The 16313-nt window shown below is 39.9% G+C and overlaps 1 protein-coding gene across 1 annotated transcript in view; it reads left to right on the forward strand.

Moving 5' to 3' along the window:
- Positions 1-16313, forward strand: part of LOC114146943 (vertebrate ancient opsin-like) — a 100422-nt gene that overhangs the window by 70546 nt on the left and 13563 nt on the right. The window contains exon 3 of the mRNA XM_028021405.1: positions 2880-3113. Coding sequence (XP_027877206.1) covers positions 2880-3113 — 234 coding nt within the window. The remainder of the gene's footprint in view (positions 1-2879; positions 3114-16313) is intronic.

A 16313-nucleotide genomic window follows, 5' to 3' on the forward strand; every position in this document is an offset into this window, starting at 1 on the left:
AACCTTTTCAAAATAACAACCATTAAAGCATTAAGCACTTCTCATCACGCCCACATTTCCATTTTAAATGTTATGTGGAAAATCACAATTGACAGAAACAAAGGCTTTCTAGTATCCATCTGTGTGCAATTAATCTATGTAATGTCTCACTTAGTGATAAAGTTTCTAAAATAAATCGGCTTTTCAAAAATAATCTAATTTCTTTCCCGCATAGAGGATCTTTGTTGAACAGAAGAGTGCTCACTCCGTCTTTTTATGTGAGCAAGCAGTTACATGTCCATTTAGCAAAATCCTGTTAGAAAGCTCTGCTCTGCTGACAAAGCAAAATTTAAGTGTGCCCCTGTTTTTTCGAAGTAGCAATGCCAACTTCATTTATCCTGCAATTTACAACAATCGGGTTGCACCAAAGGACTGTACAGCAAGCACAAAATAACTGGTAGGAGTTGTTAAAAAGAGAGAAAAAAAATAACAATAGATATGAGTTAAAATAATTAATTAGCTTAAAAAGTAAAAAATAAAACGTGTAAAAAAACAGAACTAGTTTAAAAAATCAAGTCAAAGAATTCTGGCGATTGAGTTAAACTAGCTAATGTCTAGCTGAGTTTATTGAAAACATTTGATCATTTCATAGTCATGTTTCACCAGGTGTATTTGTGAAGCCCTTTCTCCTCTAACGTCCAACATTTCACCGTCATCGTTTACCTCCAGCGAAACCTGAGCTCTCACTTAGCAGGTTAAATGCTCTGTTTCCGCTAAGCGCGCACACACACACACACACACACAGTTATTCTGTTTAATGCAAAATCACATCCCTTCCTGTGAGAAGTGGCGATATCCGACTTCACAGCTCGAGCACTGAGCTCATCCTGATTGACTCTGGGGAAGGACACGCTTATTAGAGGGATTGGTTCCAGAGTCACAACGCTGAATGAACTTGTCTCCAGCTTTATTGAGCTAATGTAATATAGCAACTATTATTATCATTAAAACATATCTGGTTTCTTTCAATGTACCAGATTACATATGTACACAAGTCTTCAATATTCTGCTAATGTCAAAAATTCAGCATTTGTGACATTATCATTAAATAAGAAATGAAATTTAAAATTACACGTGAATAAGCTCCCTCACGTGACGAGTCGTTACAAATAGTGGCGGCAACAGATGTAAACAGTTACATCAATTAGTTCAGTCATGGGGCCAGAACTTATCTGTCAGCCGTCAGAGGAGATGGACGAGGAGACGCTTGTTCAGGCGTTGGAGCGACAAGTCATTTATTTTTGGGAACATTTTAGGGATAATGTAGTTGCAAATTTTACCAAAGAGTTAACACATTTAAATGACACACAACTATTAAAAACTGAGTGGCGCTGTCAAAGAGATAAAAATAAACCATCATACTCCCACTATTTCCTGTCGTCTTCTTTGTTGTTTCCACCAGTAGCAACATCCGCCTGTCGATCTAGCAACTCATATGATGCGAAAAAAGTGTTTCTGTTGAAGTTTTGGAAAATGCATCAATTTGGATACGACAAAAAAACCCACCTCATCCTAACCCTCGAATTGTTTACCAAACTACAAGAGTTTTTTTTTAATTGGTGTTTTCATTAAGCAAATTTATTATTGTAATTTCAATTTGAGTAACTTTATGGTGATCAAAAGCACATCTAATATAAAGCAACGCCTGTGCTTCTACGTCATTGGTGCAATTTTTATAAACTTCCCAGAAACGCAGCATTAGTCTCATCAACAGATATAAACTACAATACCCACAAGCCCACAGGACGTTACTAATAAGCAGTATGAATGCGCTTTAATTGTTTAAAAATGAGCCAGTGAGTGCTAAGAGATACCAGGTCTCCCTATCCAACACACTCTTCAGTGTGGAAGTTGTTACTGAGTGAAGAAAACTCAACTCAGTGATCAGTTACATTTTAACAAAGGAAGACAGAGGAAGAATCAAAGTGTGAGTAGCTATTAAAAAAAAAACTGTACCACATAAGAAGGCATGTCAGTTGTTTCTTACAGGCAGATCAACAGAAAGTGTGAATTTGTCTGACCTTTTCCATCCTGAGTGACCTCGTACATCGTTAGTTTTCATCGTTTCATACTCAATTGTTTCAGTATACAAACAGGACGGCAGTCATACCCCTGATTCCTTTATTGAATCAGGACAGAGAGAGAGAGACTCGGGCAGAAAACAGGAAGGCTAAATTCACATTCAGTCTGTCCTGGAACATTCAGTATTTGGACATGTTAAAACGAGGTGAAGGACTGCGCTCACTTTTCACAAATCTGAAATTCCAAAGACGGTCATTCATCATCATTTTTGCTCTTTTTTTTTTTTCATAGTAAAGCCTTGTTTCACAGGTCTGTTCCTCACAAACACGATGGAACTTCTGATTCTTTTTTGGCTTTGTTTTTGATTCTGATTCATCTCCGTCCGCTGGCAGCAGGACACTAGCAGGAAAAAAACGAGTTATAATATCGACTGAACAAAACAAGGAAGCTGTTCAGTTTTTGTTATATAGTAAGTGTTGATTTTTAGCTAAGCTCTGAAAGCATCTTATTTTTGTCAGACACATTCGAATAAAAAGAGTAAAAAGTATTTTCTCTAACTCTCAAGTCATTCTTCAGCTTTTGCTAACACCTCATTCCTCTGGATTCTCCTTTTTCTCTTCTTTTATCCTCCTCACAAACCTGTTCCTTCTCACATCAGTGTTTCTGATTGGCTCTTTTGTCTTTCGTCCATCAGCTCTGACAAGCGGCAGACATCCAGCCATCAAAAACCTAAACCTAAACAGATCCCGTCATCTCGGGAGGGGAGTCTCTTCTGTCCTTAAGCCTCTGATTCCTCTCCTCTCTTGTGCCGCCTGCAGGTGAGCGGGATCAACGCGTCGCTGAGCAGGAAGCGCGAGCAGCGCGTCCTTCTCATGGTGGTGATCATGGTGATCTGCTACCTGCTCTGCTGGATGCCGTACGGGATCATGGCACTGTTGGCCACCTTCGGGCCGCCCGGCCTGGTCACGCCCGAGGCGAGCATCATCCCCTCGGTCCTGGCCAAGACGAGCACCGTCATCAACCCGGTCATCTACGTCTTCATGAATAAACAGGTGAGAGGTAGCAGAGAGCGAGGATTCGAGCTGAGGTCACTGTTTTTTTTGTTTTTGCTGTTTTTGATTCTCGGTTTGAAACTCTTACAGCAGATTTCTCAAAAGTTTTCAAGGTGTTTTGATTTAACATCTGCTTTGGGTTTCTGTAAGGATCTGTCTCAAATGTACATACTGAATAATTTACATTCCCATGTGAGCAAATAAGATAAAAAGCTGGTGTTTTGCTATTTCTTATTTGGTTAAAATAAAATGTGCTGAAAACACAACTTTGAGGAATCAAAGTCCAATAATTTGGAATGTGATGGCGATAAAATCTATATATGTCCATCATTTATATCTGTATTGGATATTGAAAAAAAAATCTAGATTGGGTATCATGATGATGTATCCGCTCCGTCGGGACAGATCTAATTAGTCTAATTCTGGGCTGTTCTACTCCTAATTGCACTGACTGAACAGATTAAAGTTGTTTTTACATGTTTGACCAAACTTGTGAAGCTATTGGTACATTTATGTGTGCTGTTCTGGTGCAGTTATCTAATTAATTTGTAATTCATTACATTTGTTGGGGGGCATTTTCAGTCAATTCTGCAGTTTTCCTGTATCGGATCGGTATCGGCCAATACTAAACCTCAGATATTGGTATCGGTATCGGATGTGAAAAACGTGGATCGGTGCATGCCTATTAATCAAACAACAATCTTCCCATTTCCATAAATCCCAGGTCACTTTGAACAAATCTACTTAAAAGATTTTGCTTTATAAATCTGCAGGCTGGAAACTTCCTCTTTTTCCAGGAAACCTGCTTTTCCTGTTTAATGACTCTCTCTGACTGACTATGATTTCTTATGATTAGATAGAAAAAAGTAGAATTAAAGCAAAGTTTGCATGAGACAAAAACAACACACACAACTAGATTTATTTTATTGACACTTAAGTCTAATGTTGGGCCTTGATGTCACTTGAGTGATTCATTTTAAAGATAACTTTATTTATTATTACTGTTAAACTAAAATCTCCAGCATGGGGAAGTGGGATGAGCTCGGATTTTCTTGACACCCCCTCCACGAGGTCAGACCTTTCACATGCTGGGAGTCCATCACCCTCCTGCAGTTCGCCGTCCTCATCCACTAGAAAGAGAAGATGTTCGTCTGGGATGTGAAGATGCAGATTCTTCATCCTCAGTTTTCACAGAGGGCTCAGTGTAGTCATCAAAACTCCACTTCTCTTGACACCCCCTCTTTGGAGTTTTGATTTCCCCCATGAGGTGATGAATGTCGAAGAAAACTTGGATCGCTCTGATTCTTCTACAGGAACCTTCGCTGGATGAACTGTCGGTTCTTCAGGATGTGGAATGGTTCTTTAGGGAAGATGGGCTGAGACAGAAGGCCTCAAAAAAAAAAAAAAATTCTGGCTGTTCAGCAGAGCAAAGCAAAAAGCATAAGCATCATGACGCTTTATCCGTAATCATGATCCTATTCCATAGCTGGGGTCGTTAAGGGGTACTGGAGTTGTCAGAGGCATCAGGAATTGTCCAATTAAAAAACTGCAGTCTTTGGACCCGTTCATCAAAACTTACAGCCAGGTTGAAGTGTGATGAAGGTGGAAAAAACACAAAAACAAAACAGTTCCTTCTGTGGATGCAATCCATCGTGTGGGACACAATTAAGTCCTCCGGTTGCTTGTAGGCTTGTAAAATAAGCTTCTGATGCCATGCATTGAGGGGTGAATTCAGCTTGCGTTTGGTTTGATAACACACATAGACTGTAAAACATTTGAGCTGTCTTCAATTGTTTCTACTATCTTCTATTTGTTAAGTCAAATAGATTCAGCAAGTTTTAGATTTTAAATCTAAATGTGTGAGTCCATTAAAGATAAATTTAATCGTAAGTTGTTTTAAGCATTTATTCATTCTGCAATCCTCTAAGAGTCGAATAAACTAGAGTTCCTAGGTCATCAAAAAAAAAAAAAAAAAACCCTGTTCATACTAGATGTTTCTGAGCAGAATTCATTGTGATGTACAAAAAATTTTATCAGATCAGAAATTTTATTAATGCAATTTGAAACAAAAATCTAAATAATTCTAAAGTAAAATAGGCATTTACTTTAACTCAATATTGTGAATGAAACTAACAGAGAAATGTCTGCTCCTTTACTAGGTGACAATAGTTTTCTCCCTCCTATTGTGAAATAACTATTTTGTTTAAATTTAAGGCATTAAGTAAAACGCAGAATTCAAGACAAAAAAATTCTAGATAACTTGTCTCTTGTTGTTAAATCAACTTCATAAACTAACTTCTGAGATAAAACCAAAACAATTTTGTGGACTTGAACTACATTTTCAAGGCAGCAGGTGGACTCTTATTTTCAAATTAAACCACCTTCAAATGTTTCACAGTGTACAAGTGGCATCTTCTTTTCTTTAAAAAACAGATTTCCATCCATACCTTCCAGGTGTTGGGTCTGACTTCAATGCCTTGTTACAGAATTGATCTTGGTGATTTTCTATGACGCCGCTTCTTCCTCACGACTTCAGCCCCTTTTCCAGTTTAATCCATCAGGTTGTGACAGGAGTTCTTCTTTAGCATAGTCCAATTTCTTCACGGCCCTCCCAGTCCAAAGCCTTGAAGTTGTTCTTTGAACGGCAACCTTCCCGTAATAGTGGCCAGTCTAATATAGGATGGCATGGTGCTTGATTCTCTGGCCATCTTCTCGTAATGTTCTGGTTCGCTGTAGCTAAGAACTGGCTTGAGCACTGCTTCCTCATGGACCCCTTTCTTCATCAGTAGTACTGTGTTGAAGTTCAGTACTTACTTTACAAAATCTTGGGCGTTGAATCTCAGCTTGATCCCCGTAGCTGCAGGCCGATCTTGAGCTTTAATCCAAACTCTCTGCCCTGTTTTCAGTGACACTTCAAGCTGCAACTTCCCTTTTCCTTCCTAAGCAAAAAGGAGAAGTGTCTTCGCCTCCCTGCTTTCTGTGACGTGAACGGAGTTCCTCTGCAGGGGAAGACCTGCTCTTCTAGCAGTTGTCACTGTGTCCATCAGCACCAAGAGGTACTTCTCACCTCTCTTTCCTGTTGTCCCCATTGGCTCTGCTACATCCATGCAGACTGAACCCCATGGGACTGTGCTCTTGATGAACAAACCTTCCATCCGCTGCCCTCGGCGACCTGCGTTGTATTGACCACACACTTCACAGTCCCTCAGCACGCGTTGGACTTGTTTCACTGGGATCCAAAGATCTTGCTCCTCCAGCTCCTTACGGGTAGGTCGCACGCCTGCATGTCCAAGGGCCTCATGCACGCTCCGCACGACCTCGACCACGTACTCTTCTGGGACCTCCCGTCCTCTGGGAGTACTGTCCCACTTCTCGGTACCGACAAAGATGATCTTCCTTTGTTGGACATAACAGTCCACTTCATCATTCCCACGCCAATGAGCTCCCTCATGCGTGTGTGCTCTTTGATGCTCAACTTCTATCTCCAACTGCATTTTTAGCTCAGCAATCTTTTTCCACAAATCTTTGTGTGCCACGGGCTTGCCCTTTGCAGTCTCGAAACCATTTTCTTCCCAAATGGCCAAGTCCTCTCTAAGGGCCTGAGCACAGTAGTAACTGTCAGTTACTAACCTGGCACTCTTGATTTTCCTTTTCACCAGCTCCAGCAATCCTTCCAGTACTGCCGTTACTTCTCCGGCTTGAGCACTACCGGGAGCTTTTCCTTTCTGACGGCATTTCTCTCTGCCATCCTGCTTCAGAATAAATCCCCAGTATGCCGACTGGTCGGACCCCTTTCTGGATCCATCGGTGTAGATTGTCCATTCCGGTTGTTCTGGCTTCTCAGATGTCTCTTGCGGTCGTTTCTTACTGGTGGGTTGTGCTGGCCCAATTTCAAGCTCCGGGTCCAGCAGGATGTCTTTAACCATGTCTGCGTCTGTGTGATGATGTCAGCTGCTGGTGTTTGTTCCTCTGTTGCCGGATGTCTTCTCGATGGCTGCAGTGGAGGACGCGGTGTGCTTCCTCATCCATCGTCGGCTGATGACACCTTTCTCCGTCTCCTCTGCATGGTTGCTGGCTGGTCTGGTCAGCATTACATCACGAACCACTCCAGCAAGAGTGAGCCAGCTTTCCTTTGTCAGGGGTTGATGTTTCAGTTCCTCATTCTTGGAACCAACTTCCCCACTTGCTTCAGGTCTGAGTCACAGTAGCTGTGTAGAAGCTGATGCAGTTCTGTTGAGGTCTCCTCCTTTTCCAAACGATCTGGACGACCGGCTTCCTCCGGTTTCTTCCCCAGATTTTCCTCCTCGAAGTGATCATCCATCACTCCGTCTCTCTGTCGGTTCGAGTTGTCTATCCCCCAAAGCCTCTCTTTAGCCTTCGAGCAGGGATGGGTCTAGACTATGTTGGCTACTAGCTTCACTGTCTGGATCCGGTCATTTATCCTCAGTAGAAGCCTTCCCTCACCTGTATGCTATACAGTTACTGCAAGGGTTGTGACTGACGGCCTTATCAGTCACCATTAACTCTATTCCTTAAGAGTTAACAAGCCAAGTGAGCTATTCAGATCCTCACATCTGTTTTTACTAACTTGGCCATAGGGCCCTCCTACTCCGTTGGACTGGGCCCCACGTTGGGCGCCACTTGTTGTTGCGCAACACCCCCCCCCTCCTTTCTGTCTCTACTCTCTCACTCTCGTACTTCCTCTTCTGAGAGGGGAGATGTGCTACCAGCTCTCCGTCTAACGGGTCCGTTGAGTTTCCTAAATCTGCTGGGATTTACCCTGTCCAGAACTGAAGTAAACTCTGTTTAAGCTGGTTTCGAGAAACGATTCGCCTGGTTATCTGACGGCCTACATCCAGGTGTCCCACCCTTCTTCCCCCTGTGAATTAGCCAGACTGAGCAGCCTACAGCCAACTAGTTTCACAGAGCACACCTGTTAACGGTCGCTCGTTCTCTATTTTGCAACTTGCATTTGTTATTGAACCAGGTAGGTTTTAGTGACTCGGGCGAGTCCCAGGGATGAGGTTTTAAATATGGGCTACCAGCAACCTAAAAACATTTTCCACCTCTTCCTCTCCAGAATCAAACATCACAGCTATTTTACAACCATCAAAGAACTTTAAGGTGACTCATTAACTGAATGTCCACAACATCTTTTAGATTTTCTTTATGCTAAATATTTTATTAGTAAGGCATTTTTGCAAGGGTCAGTACAGCTTAATTCAGTAGCAGAAATAATCAAATAAGTAAAATCAATCATCTAGTCTATCTTTCCCTACTGCTGATACTGAGTACTAAAAAAGGGAACCTTTGAGAGAGACGGACGGAGTTTGGCGTTTCGAACCCCAGACCTGGCTTGATGATGAAGAAGGTGTGGCAGCAGGAGGAAGATGTTGATCGATGAAGGCCAGGATCTCCGCAGGTCTGATGAGCCTCCTCTCCGCATGGATGCTGAGGTCACACAGGACTTGGTGCTGGCAGGAAAAAAGGCACCAGTTCTTCTTCCTTGTCTTTGTCTTCATCTTTGTCTTTGGGGTCAGAACCCAGCCGATGAGAGAAGTGCGATTCGAAGCCACAGATTGTGGGCCAGACGGGTTGGTCTCCATGTGCAGGACAGTCTCCGGCTCCGTGGCCCCGGCTCTTCTTCAGCTGCAGAGTTCTTTGTCCATCTCGATCTTGGCTCGAAGCTGCCCGGAGGATCCAACAAAAGGTTCCTCTTTTGCACCCACCTTATATAGGGTTCATCTGTCTGCTTAGACAGATGATCTCATATCCGTCACTGTCTTAAGAGACATCATGTCATGATGTCTGTGCCAATGTCTCAGGGCTGCTCAACCTCCTGTTTCCATATAAGGTGCTGATCATCTCTGCTCTCCTGTTAGTTCCCCTTTTTCCCTTCCTGTCACCTTTCACCTACCATCTACCTCCAACATATCAGTGATGTTTAATTGCAGTTTTATAACCTTTTACACCATTTCAAGTTCAATGTCAAAATCACATTTATATCACATTTATTTTCTTTAGCTTCTCTGATTTAGCATTCATTTATAATTTTATAACTATAACTTATTAATTATATTTATTATAATCTTAATGTGAGTTATTACAGATGTTTTTCTGAAAAGAAACCAAGAATAATACATGATTCTAATTATATAATACCAAAGTTACAGTTACTTGTTTTTCTTGTAAGTGTTCTCACAAATATAAGTGTAAGTATTATTACAATTAAACCAATATTAATATAAGTATTTTACTTTGAATCTTATCCAATTACTAATAATGTTTAGATTTCATTCTTTAAAACTTTCATGCTTTAAACTAAGGAATAGTCTCAGCTATTTTTATAAATCTGCAGGCTGGAAACTTACTTCCTCTTTTTCCAGGAAACCTGCTTTTCCTGTTTAATGACTCTCTCTGACTGACTATGATTTCTTATGATTAGATAGAAAAAAGTAGAATTAAAGCAAAGTTTGCATGAGACAAAAACAACACACACAACTAGATTTATTTTATTGACACTTAAGTCTAATGTTGGGCCTTGATGTCACTTGAGTGATTCATTTTAAAGATAACTTTATTTATTATTACTGTTAAACTAAAATCTCCAGCATGGGGAAGTGGGATGAGCTCGGATTTTCTTGACAGTATGGACCCCCTTCCTGTCATTCCACCAAATTCATGGTTTGAAATTCCCGTCAGAACATTCTGACTGTGCGCCGTGTCGTGAAAGGATTCATCATCCAAAGTGTTGACGTTTAAATTCACACTCTGCCTCGCTTCATCTTGTCAGACGTCCTCTTAAAATAGGAAGTTAACTTTCTATCATTCAGCCATATCACAGGGGTTCCCAAACTTTCCCAAAATTGAATGTAAACCCACAGACAATTATGTAAAGACACATCAACTTTCATAATGTTTACTTTTATTAATGTAATTAATACCTATTGTAATAATGCAAACCATTACTTTTGGGAAAAATGAAGTGTGATTATCACTTAGAAATATGAAAAGTACACCATTATTATGAGATAAACAACTGAAATGATGCTATACCTTTTATTATATATATATATATATATATATATATATATATATATATATATATATATATATATATATATATATATATATATGGATGCAGTACCTTGATTACATTAGCTTAAAAAGCTAATGCAGGAAAAAACAATTTCAACTTCGACGTTCATAATCATGTCGAAGGGCAAAACTACAATTTTTTTTTAAAGTTGAATTGAATACACAAATTACTGTGTTCCTGTAAACAAGTCGGTCTCGGCCTGCCTTATTGTTTCATGACCGAGGAGCCGTAGGGTGACGAGATGAAAGCCAAAACAACAGAAAGAGCTGGGAAACGAACTCCAACATCAGATATTTTCTCCGGCGGCACATCTGATGAGAAACCAGCTGTATGCACACACCGAATGGGAAACACAAAGACTTTGAGTAGAAATATTCAATCACAGCCGACCATACAAGCATGTATGGTCACATAATTTTATGCACTTCTTGCTCGTTTTTTTTTGTTTGTTTTTTGTTATTTAATTGGATCCAGTGAGCAATGAAAACAAGCCTGTTTTTGTTCCATAATTCTGCCTGATTTCTCTTATCCAGCGTTTTCCTTTTCACCCAGGAAGGGAGTTTGCAGGTCAGAAAACAATGGCCGAGGCAGATCCGAGAATCTCCTTACTGAAAATTAGATTAATCTTTTTTGAGGAGAAGATGTGCTGAATATAAATCGGATTTACTGACCCTCGTTGACTTATTTAGACGAATGCTCCTGCGGCAAAGCCGCAAAGAAAAAGGGGGGAAAAGAAAGAGTTGTGAGCAGGAATTGTTGAAGCAGGACTCCAGTTACTTTTAATTTGGTCTCATTTGTCAGTCTTGTTCCTTCATGAAAATATATTATTATTATTATTACTGATAATTGTTGATGTGGCACCTTTGTGCTCACAGGACAAATAAATAATTTTTTTCCATTCTCCAGGGTCTCTCAGTAATTTCAACTATTCCAGCTGCTTTTCTTAGTGGACTTCAGAACATGTTTTCAATTTCAGGGCTTTTTTAAAAAAAGAAAATCCTTCACGTGAAGAGCTCTTAACCTGCTGTGTAGCTGTAGAAATATTTCCTGAATAGTTGAATACGGTCAGAACCTTGAGAGTTCTGGGAATCTTGTGGGATTAAATACATTTTAAGAAATAAATGGTTAGTGTAGCAGTTTTCAAATTTAGATTAACAAGCTAAATTACAACAAGCTAGCTGCTGTTTATCACCTCATGCACAGAGTCCACATGCTGCAGAGAGCTAATGACAACACTCTGGTCTGGTTGGGTAATCTTCAATTTAGTTTTGCTTATTGTTTGATTTTTTTTTCTCCTCTGGATTCTTGTGCTGGATTCTGTTTTGAAGTTGTTTAAGACAGTGGCGTTCAAAGTCGGGTCTCAAGGGTTTGCGTCCTATAAGTTTTAGATGTCACCGTAATTGTCTCATTACCAGCCTGGTACAGAACTGGAGAACATGCTGATTAGGTAATTTAGCCCTTTAAATCAGCTGAGTTGGAACAAGGACGCAACTTAAAGCTGCGGGAGGCTAACTGTGGAAGACCGGAGCTGGACAGCTTTGGTCTAAACACACAAGTGTGTTCAGTCATAGGACAAAATCTAGGCAAAAATACAGTCCAGTCCAGAGTGAGTTGGATCTCCAAAGGTTGCCTACAAAGTATAGATGGGGCACATATAGGTGAGCTCAAAAGGTTACCTACCTCAGCCCTGTCTACGTGGAAATGAACACGGTAAACTGAAAATGTGCATCTGGTAACACTGATTGACCAGTAGCGCTGTACCACTTCCACTGAACGATGCGCAGAAACAGCGCCATGTTTATGTGTAAGAGTGAGGTGCCTTATCACAGGGTTCATTATTATAGGTGGAGAAAATATTATCACACATTATCTCTCTAGTATTGTACCAACACATCATGGTGACAGGTTTGACACATTTTTATAAAAGTCACATTCCTCAGCTTTAAAAATGATGCACAACTTGTTGGTCTTTCCCTTGCTATCTAAATAAAATACACTGAAGTTTCTTGTGATGTGATAAAATGTGAAAAGGTTGAATGGGTGTTCACAGCTTCACAGATTGTCTGCTTTTTCTGTCTTTTTTTTTTATGGGGCATAAAGAGAATGTCAGCAGAAAAATGCAGACACAGATGTGGTTATTGGAGGTATTGTCACACCCTTTCTGTGCAGAGAACTGTTCAAAAATCCCAGCAAAAGAGTTTGTAGTTAGTTATTATAGCCATTTATTTTACACAATTAAATGTAGATTTTCTTATCCCGTCAGAACAGATGACTTGTATAACTCGCTAAGGGACTTTGCACATTTAATTAGAGATTATGTCGTCCCAGATGTCTTAACACCACTTCTGCCAGTGAGACGAAAAAAAATGTTATGAAGCAAAATTCAGCAGCCTTGATGACATAAAACCACAGCAAAAATTCAAACTCAAATGAATCACACTATCCAGCTATTGGCTTCCTGTTCTTTTAAGTTGTTTAATGACTTCTTGAATGATTTTATAATGGGCCTTTTTATCCAAAGTTTACTGCTCTCAATTCCTGCTGCGCTTGCTCTCTACGCCTCCTTTTCAAGTTGCTCTGTAAAGCAAATCCCTTTGTGCCAACCAATACATTTAGACACATGATTAAAGACGTTTTCTTCCCCTTCTGAAATATTGTTCATCATGGTGAGAAAACATAATGGGAGATAACTGAGATTGTCCCGCCAGAGCAGACGAATAAAACATTTTCCTCAACGTAATCTTTATTATCGCTTCCAAGTGAAGCTCAAAAAGGTTTAGAAAAATATTCCCCTCAGACCTTGTCAAGACAGATTTATACTGTACCAAAAAATAAAATAATGTGCAGTTCTCTGTGCTGGAAAAGGAAATCTTATCTCCAAAGCCATTTGAAGTGTAAACTTTCTGCTCAGTTATAGTCAATAGTTTCATTATTGTACAGACGGAAAGTTGGAAAAAGGAAAAAAGACATAGTAATTGTTTCCTTTTTGGGTGACAATGTTAGCTTGTCAGCTGACTTGCTGATTGACCTCAGAGAGACATTGGAGTCCAAACGCCATCGACCTCGAAGCAGCTCGAAAGAGACGGCAACGAGCTGGGGGGAAACACAGAATGTCCTGTATGTCATTTTCAGTCTTCAATTCCTCCCAGCCCGTTACTATGGAAACTGTGAGTTGAGGCGAGTTGAAGACTAAAAATGCTGTACAGATACAAGTAGCAGCTGGTTTGCGTTTGTCAGCGGCGGTCACGGCGAAGAGGCCTGGGGATGAAGGGTAAGTTTTCTCTGAATCCTTCTGTGTGGCCTCTGTGTCAGCTGTGCTGTTACAAAGGTGTAAGTGTTTTTGTCTGTGTCCTACCAACGCCTGATTTTCCTTCACAGTCTACAAATGTGTTGGCTATATAACAGTGGGGTAGACTCTGACCACAAGGGGTCTCTAGGAGTGAATTTGATAGAGAAAAAGAGATTTTTCTAGGAAATTACTAGCCTGGCCTTTAGCTTCCTGCGCTATTCCTCTGTATTTAAATCTACCTTCACAACACAGTCTGGGCTTTCTCCCGTTTACTTGAATTCCTTTTGGTAGATTTGTATGTATAATTTTATTTATTTTTTGCATCATTTTAGAATTGTAGTCTGCCTGTAGTTTTAGCACTGGCAGCGGAGGAAGGGAATGTAGCCTTTAAGTCCAAATATTAAATCAGCATTAACAGTCGCTTCGTTTGGATTAGCATTTCTCTCTTCGCAGTGGAGGGAGGTTGTTTACAGTGAAGGCAATTTCCGGTAAGCTTCTTGGCGTCGAACTGGCATATTACATACGTCGTGGCCAAATGTTAGCGTTTGGGTAAAATTTAAAACTTCAACAGAGTGCACACTTCAGGAAGCAATTGTCAATAGCCAAGAGCCCAGACTCTCTGTACGAAGCGAAGCGTGGAACAAGATGCTGGTTTTTACCACACTAACTCTGACCGCAGGGATAAACGTTAGCTATTGGGTAAAATTTAAAATCTCAACAAAGTCTGATAGCCAAGAGCCCAGACACTCTGTACGAAGCAAAGCGTAGAACAAGATGCTGGTTTTTACCAGGCTAGAAAATGACAGACTTAAGAACTTTCTGTTGTTTTCCTTGACTGGTACAGTGGTGGCTACATTTATGGGTGCCCGAGGAAAAGACGAGTATATTTCTTAACTGAGGCCAACATTAAAGGTGGAGTATTATGTAAAATCAACTTTTTTGAGCTTTATGTCATATTATAATGTTATTCATTATAAATATAATGAATATATCCTCAAAAATATAGCTGACCGTTGACTCTTTCATGCATGTCTCACGTGGCAACCAGCTTCCTTCTTGGATACAATAAATACAACTAACAAAGACGTTGGGGTAAAAAAATACAACTTATAGTTTGTTCTGATGTTAATCCCAACACTATTTATGGAGGCTCTGTAGAAGGCATTAACAAATTAGAATGAACACACTGTTCAGTAGTTTTAGTCCCATGTTTAAAATTTTACACTGTGCTCTTGGTTTGAATGGAGACATTTTCTGTCAGATTTCTGTCAGACATTACAGCTTAAATATTGAACTCCACAACTTGCTACCCAGAGATTCTCATTCATGATAAGTTAAAAGGACGCCTGAGCCTTCTGAAGCTCATCTGCTGTGTCTCTGGGAGATGTTATGATTTATCTTACCAAAGCACATCAGTATTCATATACCGTATTTTCTTAGTCGGGAAAGAAACTTGATTTCTAATCCTATCTTTCTTTCACATTTTCATCAGCTGGAAAGAGGAATCCCTCATACTATTGACTGATCTTAAATCAAAGTGGAGGAACACACAGATGGTCCTTTTTTCACAGTTCGGGCAGGTTTTGGTTTCTGGATTCTCTCATCACAAACCAGTAATGGAAAATTAAAAAGTAAAACTTGAGGACTTTATTTTTAATTAAATAATTTATTTTTTAAAAAGCGGGTTTAACTTTAAAAACTAAATCTTTTTGGTTCTCAAAAAAGAAGTGGTGCACTCACAGACAAAAGAAATGACAAATAGCCTTGCTAAGCAGATAAAGTTGGAGAGATCCAATCAATATGCTTGGAAGCATTGAAGCAAATCTTCTGTTCGCATAGCAAAACTTCTGGTAAATATAAAACTCCAGGATTGTTTCAGTCAGAGAAAATGCCTTATTTCTGGCTATCATCAGGGCAGTAATGTTTGGAGCCGAGAGTAGAGTGCCAGGAAATCCCAAGAGGAAGTCAGATGATTCATTCTTTTCACTCGTTCCAGTGTGCCGGAGCTGTCGGATCTATTAATTTTTCCCGTTGCACTCGGTGGACCGTGGGCTTTACCGCTACAACACTGGGGAGTTTACAGAAACAGATTAAGTCAAAAACAATTTTCAGGTAAGGTTTTGGGTCATCTGCTGAAACCCGTTAAAGAAAGTTAAAATTCTTCCCATCATGGCGTCTTTCTGTCGTTTCTGTCAGCTGCAAAAAAACTTAATGAAGAAACTTGTAGAATCATTTCTGCTCCCAGCTAATACAAGTTCACCTCAGCGAGTCAGTATATAATTAAAATATGTTTCTGTCAATTCAGTTTGTCAGAAAATTAAAAAGTAAACTTTTAAGGGGTTTTAAAGTACAAGTCATGCTATGACCTGGACAATCACGGAAACAAAGGCAGACAGTGAAGCAGACGGTCATTAATACCCAGCCTCAATTGGTCACTTCTACTGAAGCTAACGCACTTAATGCTGCATCAAAAGGTATTGAGAGAAAATAGAGTGGAAGGAAAAAGTAGAAAAATATGCACAAGGATAAATGTGAATTAAAGTTTATTGAAGAATCTTGGATGGATGACTGAAGGTATCGAAGGCCTCAATCAGATCAAGAGAGACAAGAATGGATAAGCAACCAGTCAGAAGCAAGAAGGTCTTTTGTCATTTTTATCACGTATTTCGGTGCAATGAAGGAGTTGAAAGTCAGATTAAAACTCTTCATTTTATTTGATAGGTTTAAATTCAAGTGATTAACTTTTTCGAGAACTTTGGAAACGGCGGGTAGATCTGATGTAGGACGAAGAGTATTGAAGTTCAAAGGGTCG

This window comes from Xiphophorus couchianus, chromosome 6 (genome assembly GCF_001444195.1).
Source record: "Xiphophorus couchianus chromosome 6, X_couchianus-1.0, whole genome shotgun sequence".
Taxonomy (NCBI): Eukaryota; Metazoa; Chordata; class Actinopteri; order Cyprinodontiformes; family Poeciliidae; genus Xiphophorus; species Xiphophorus couchianus.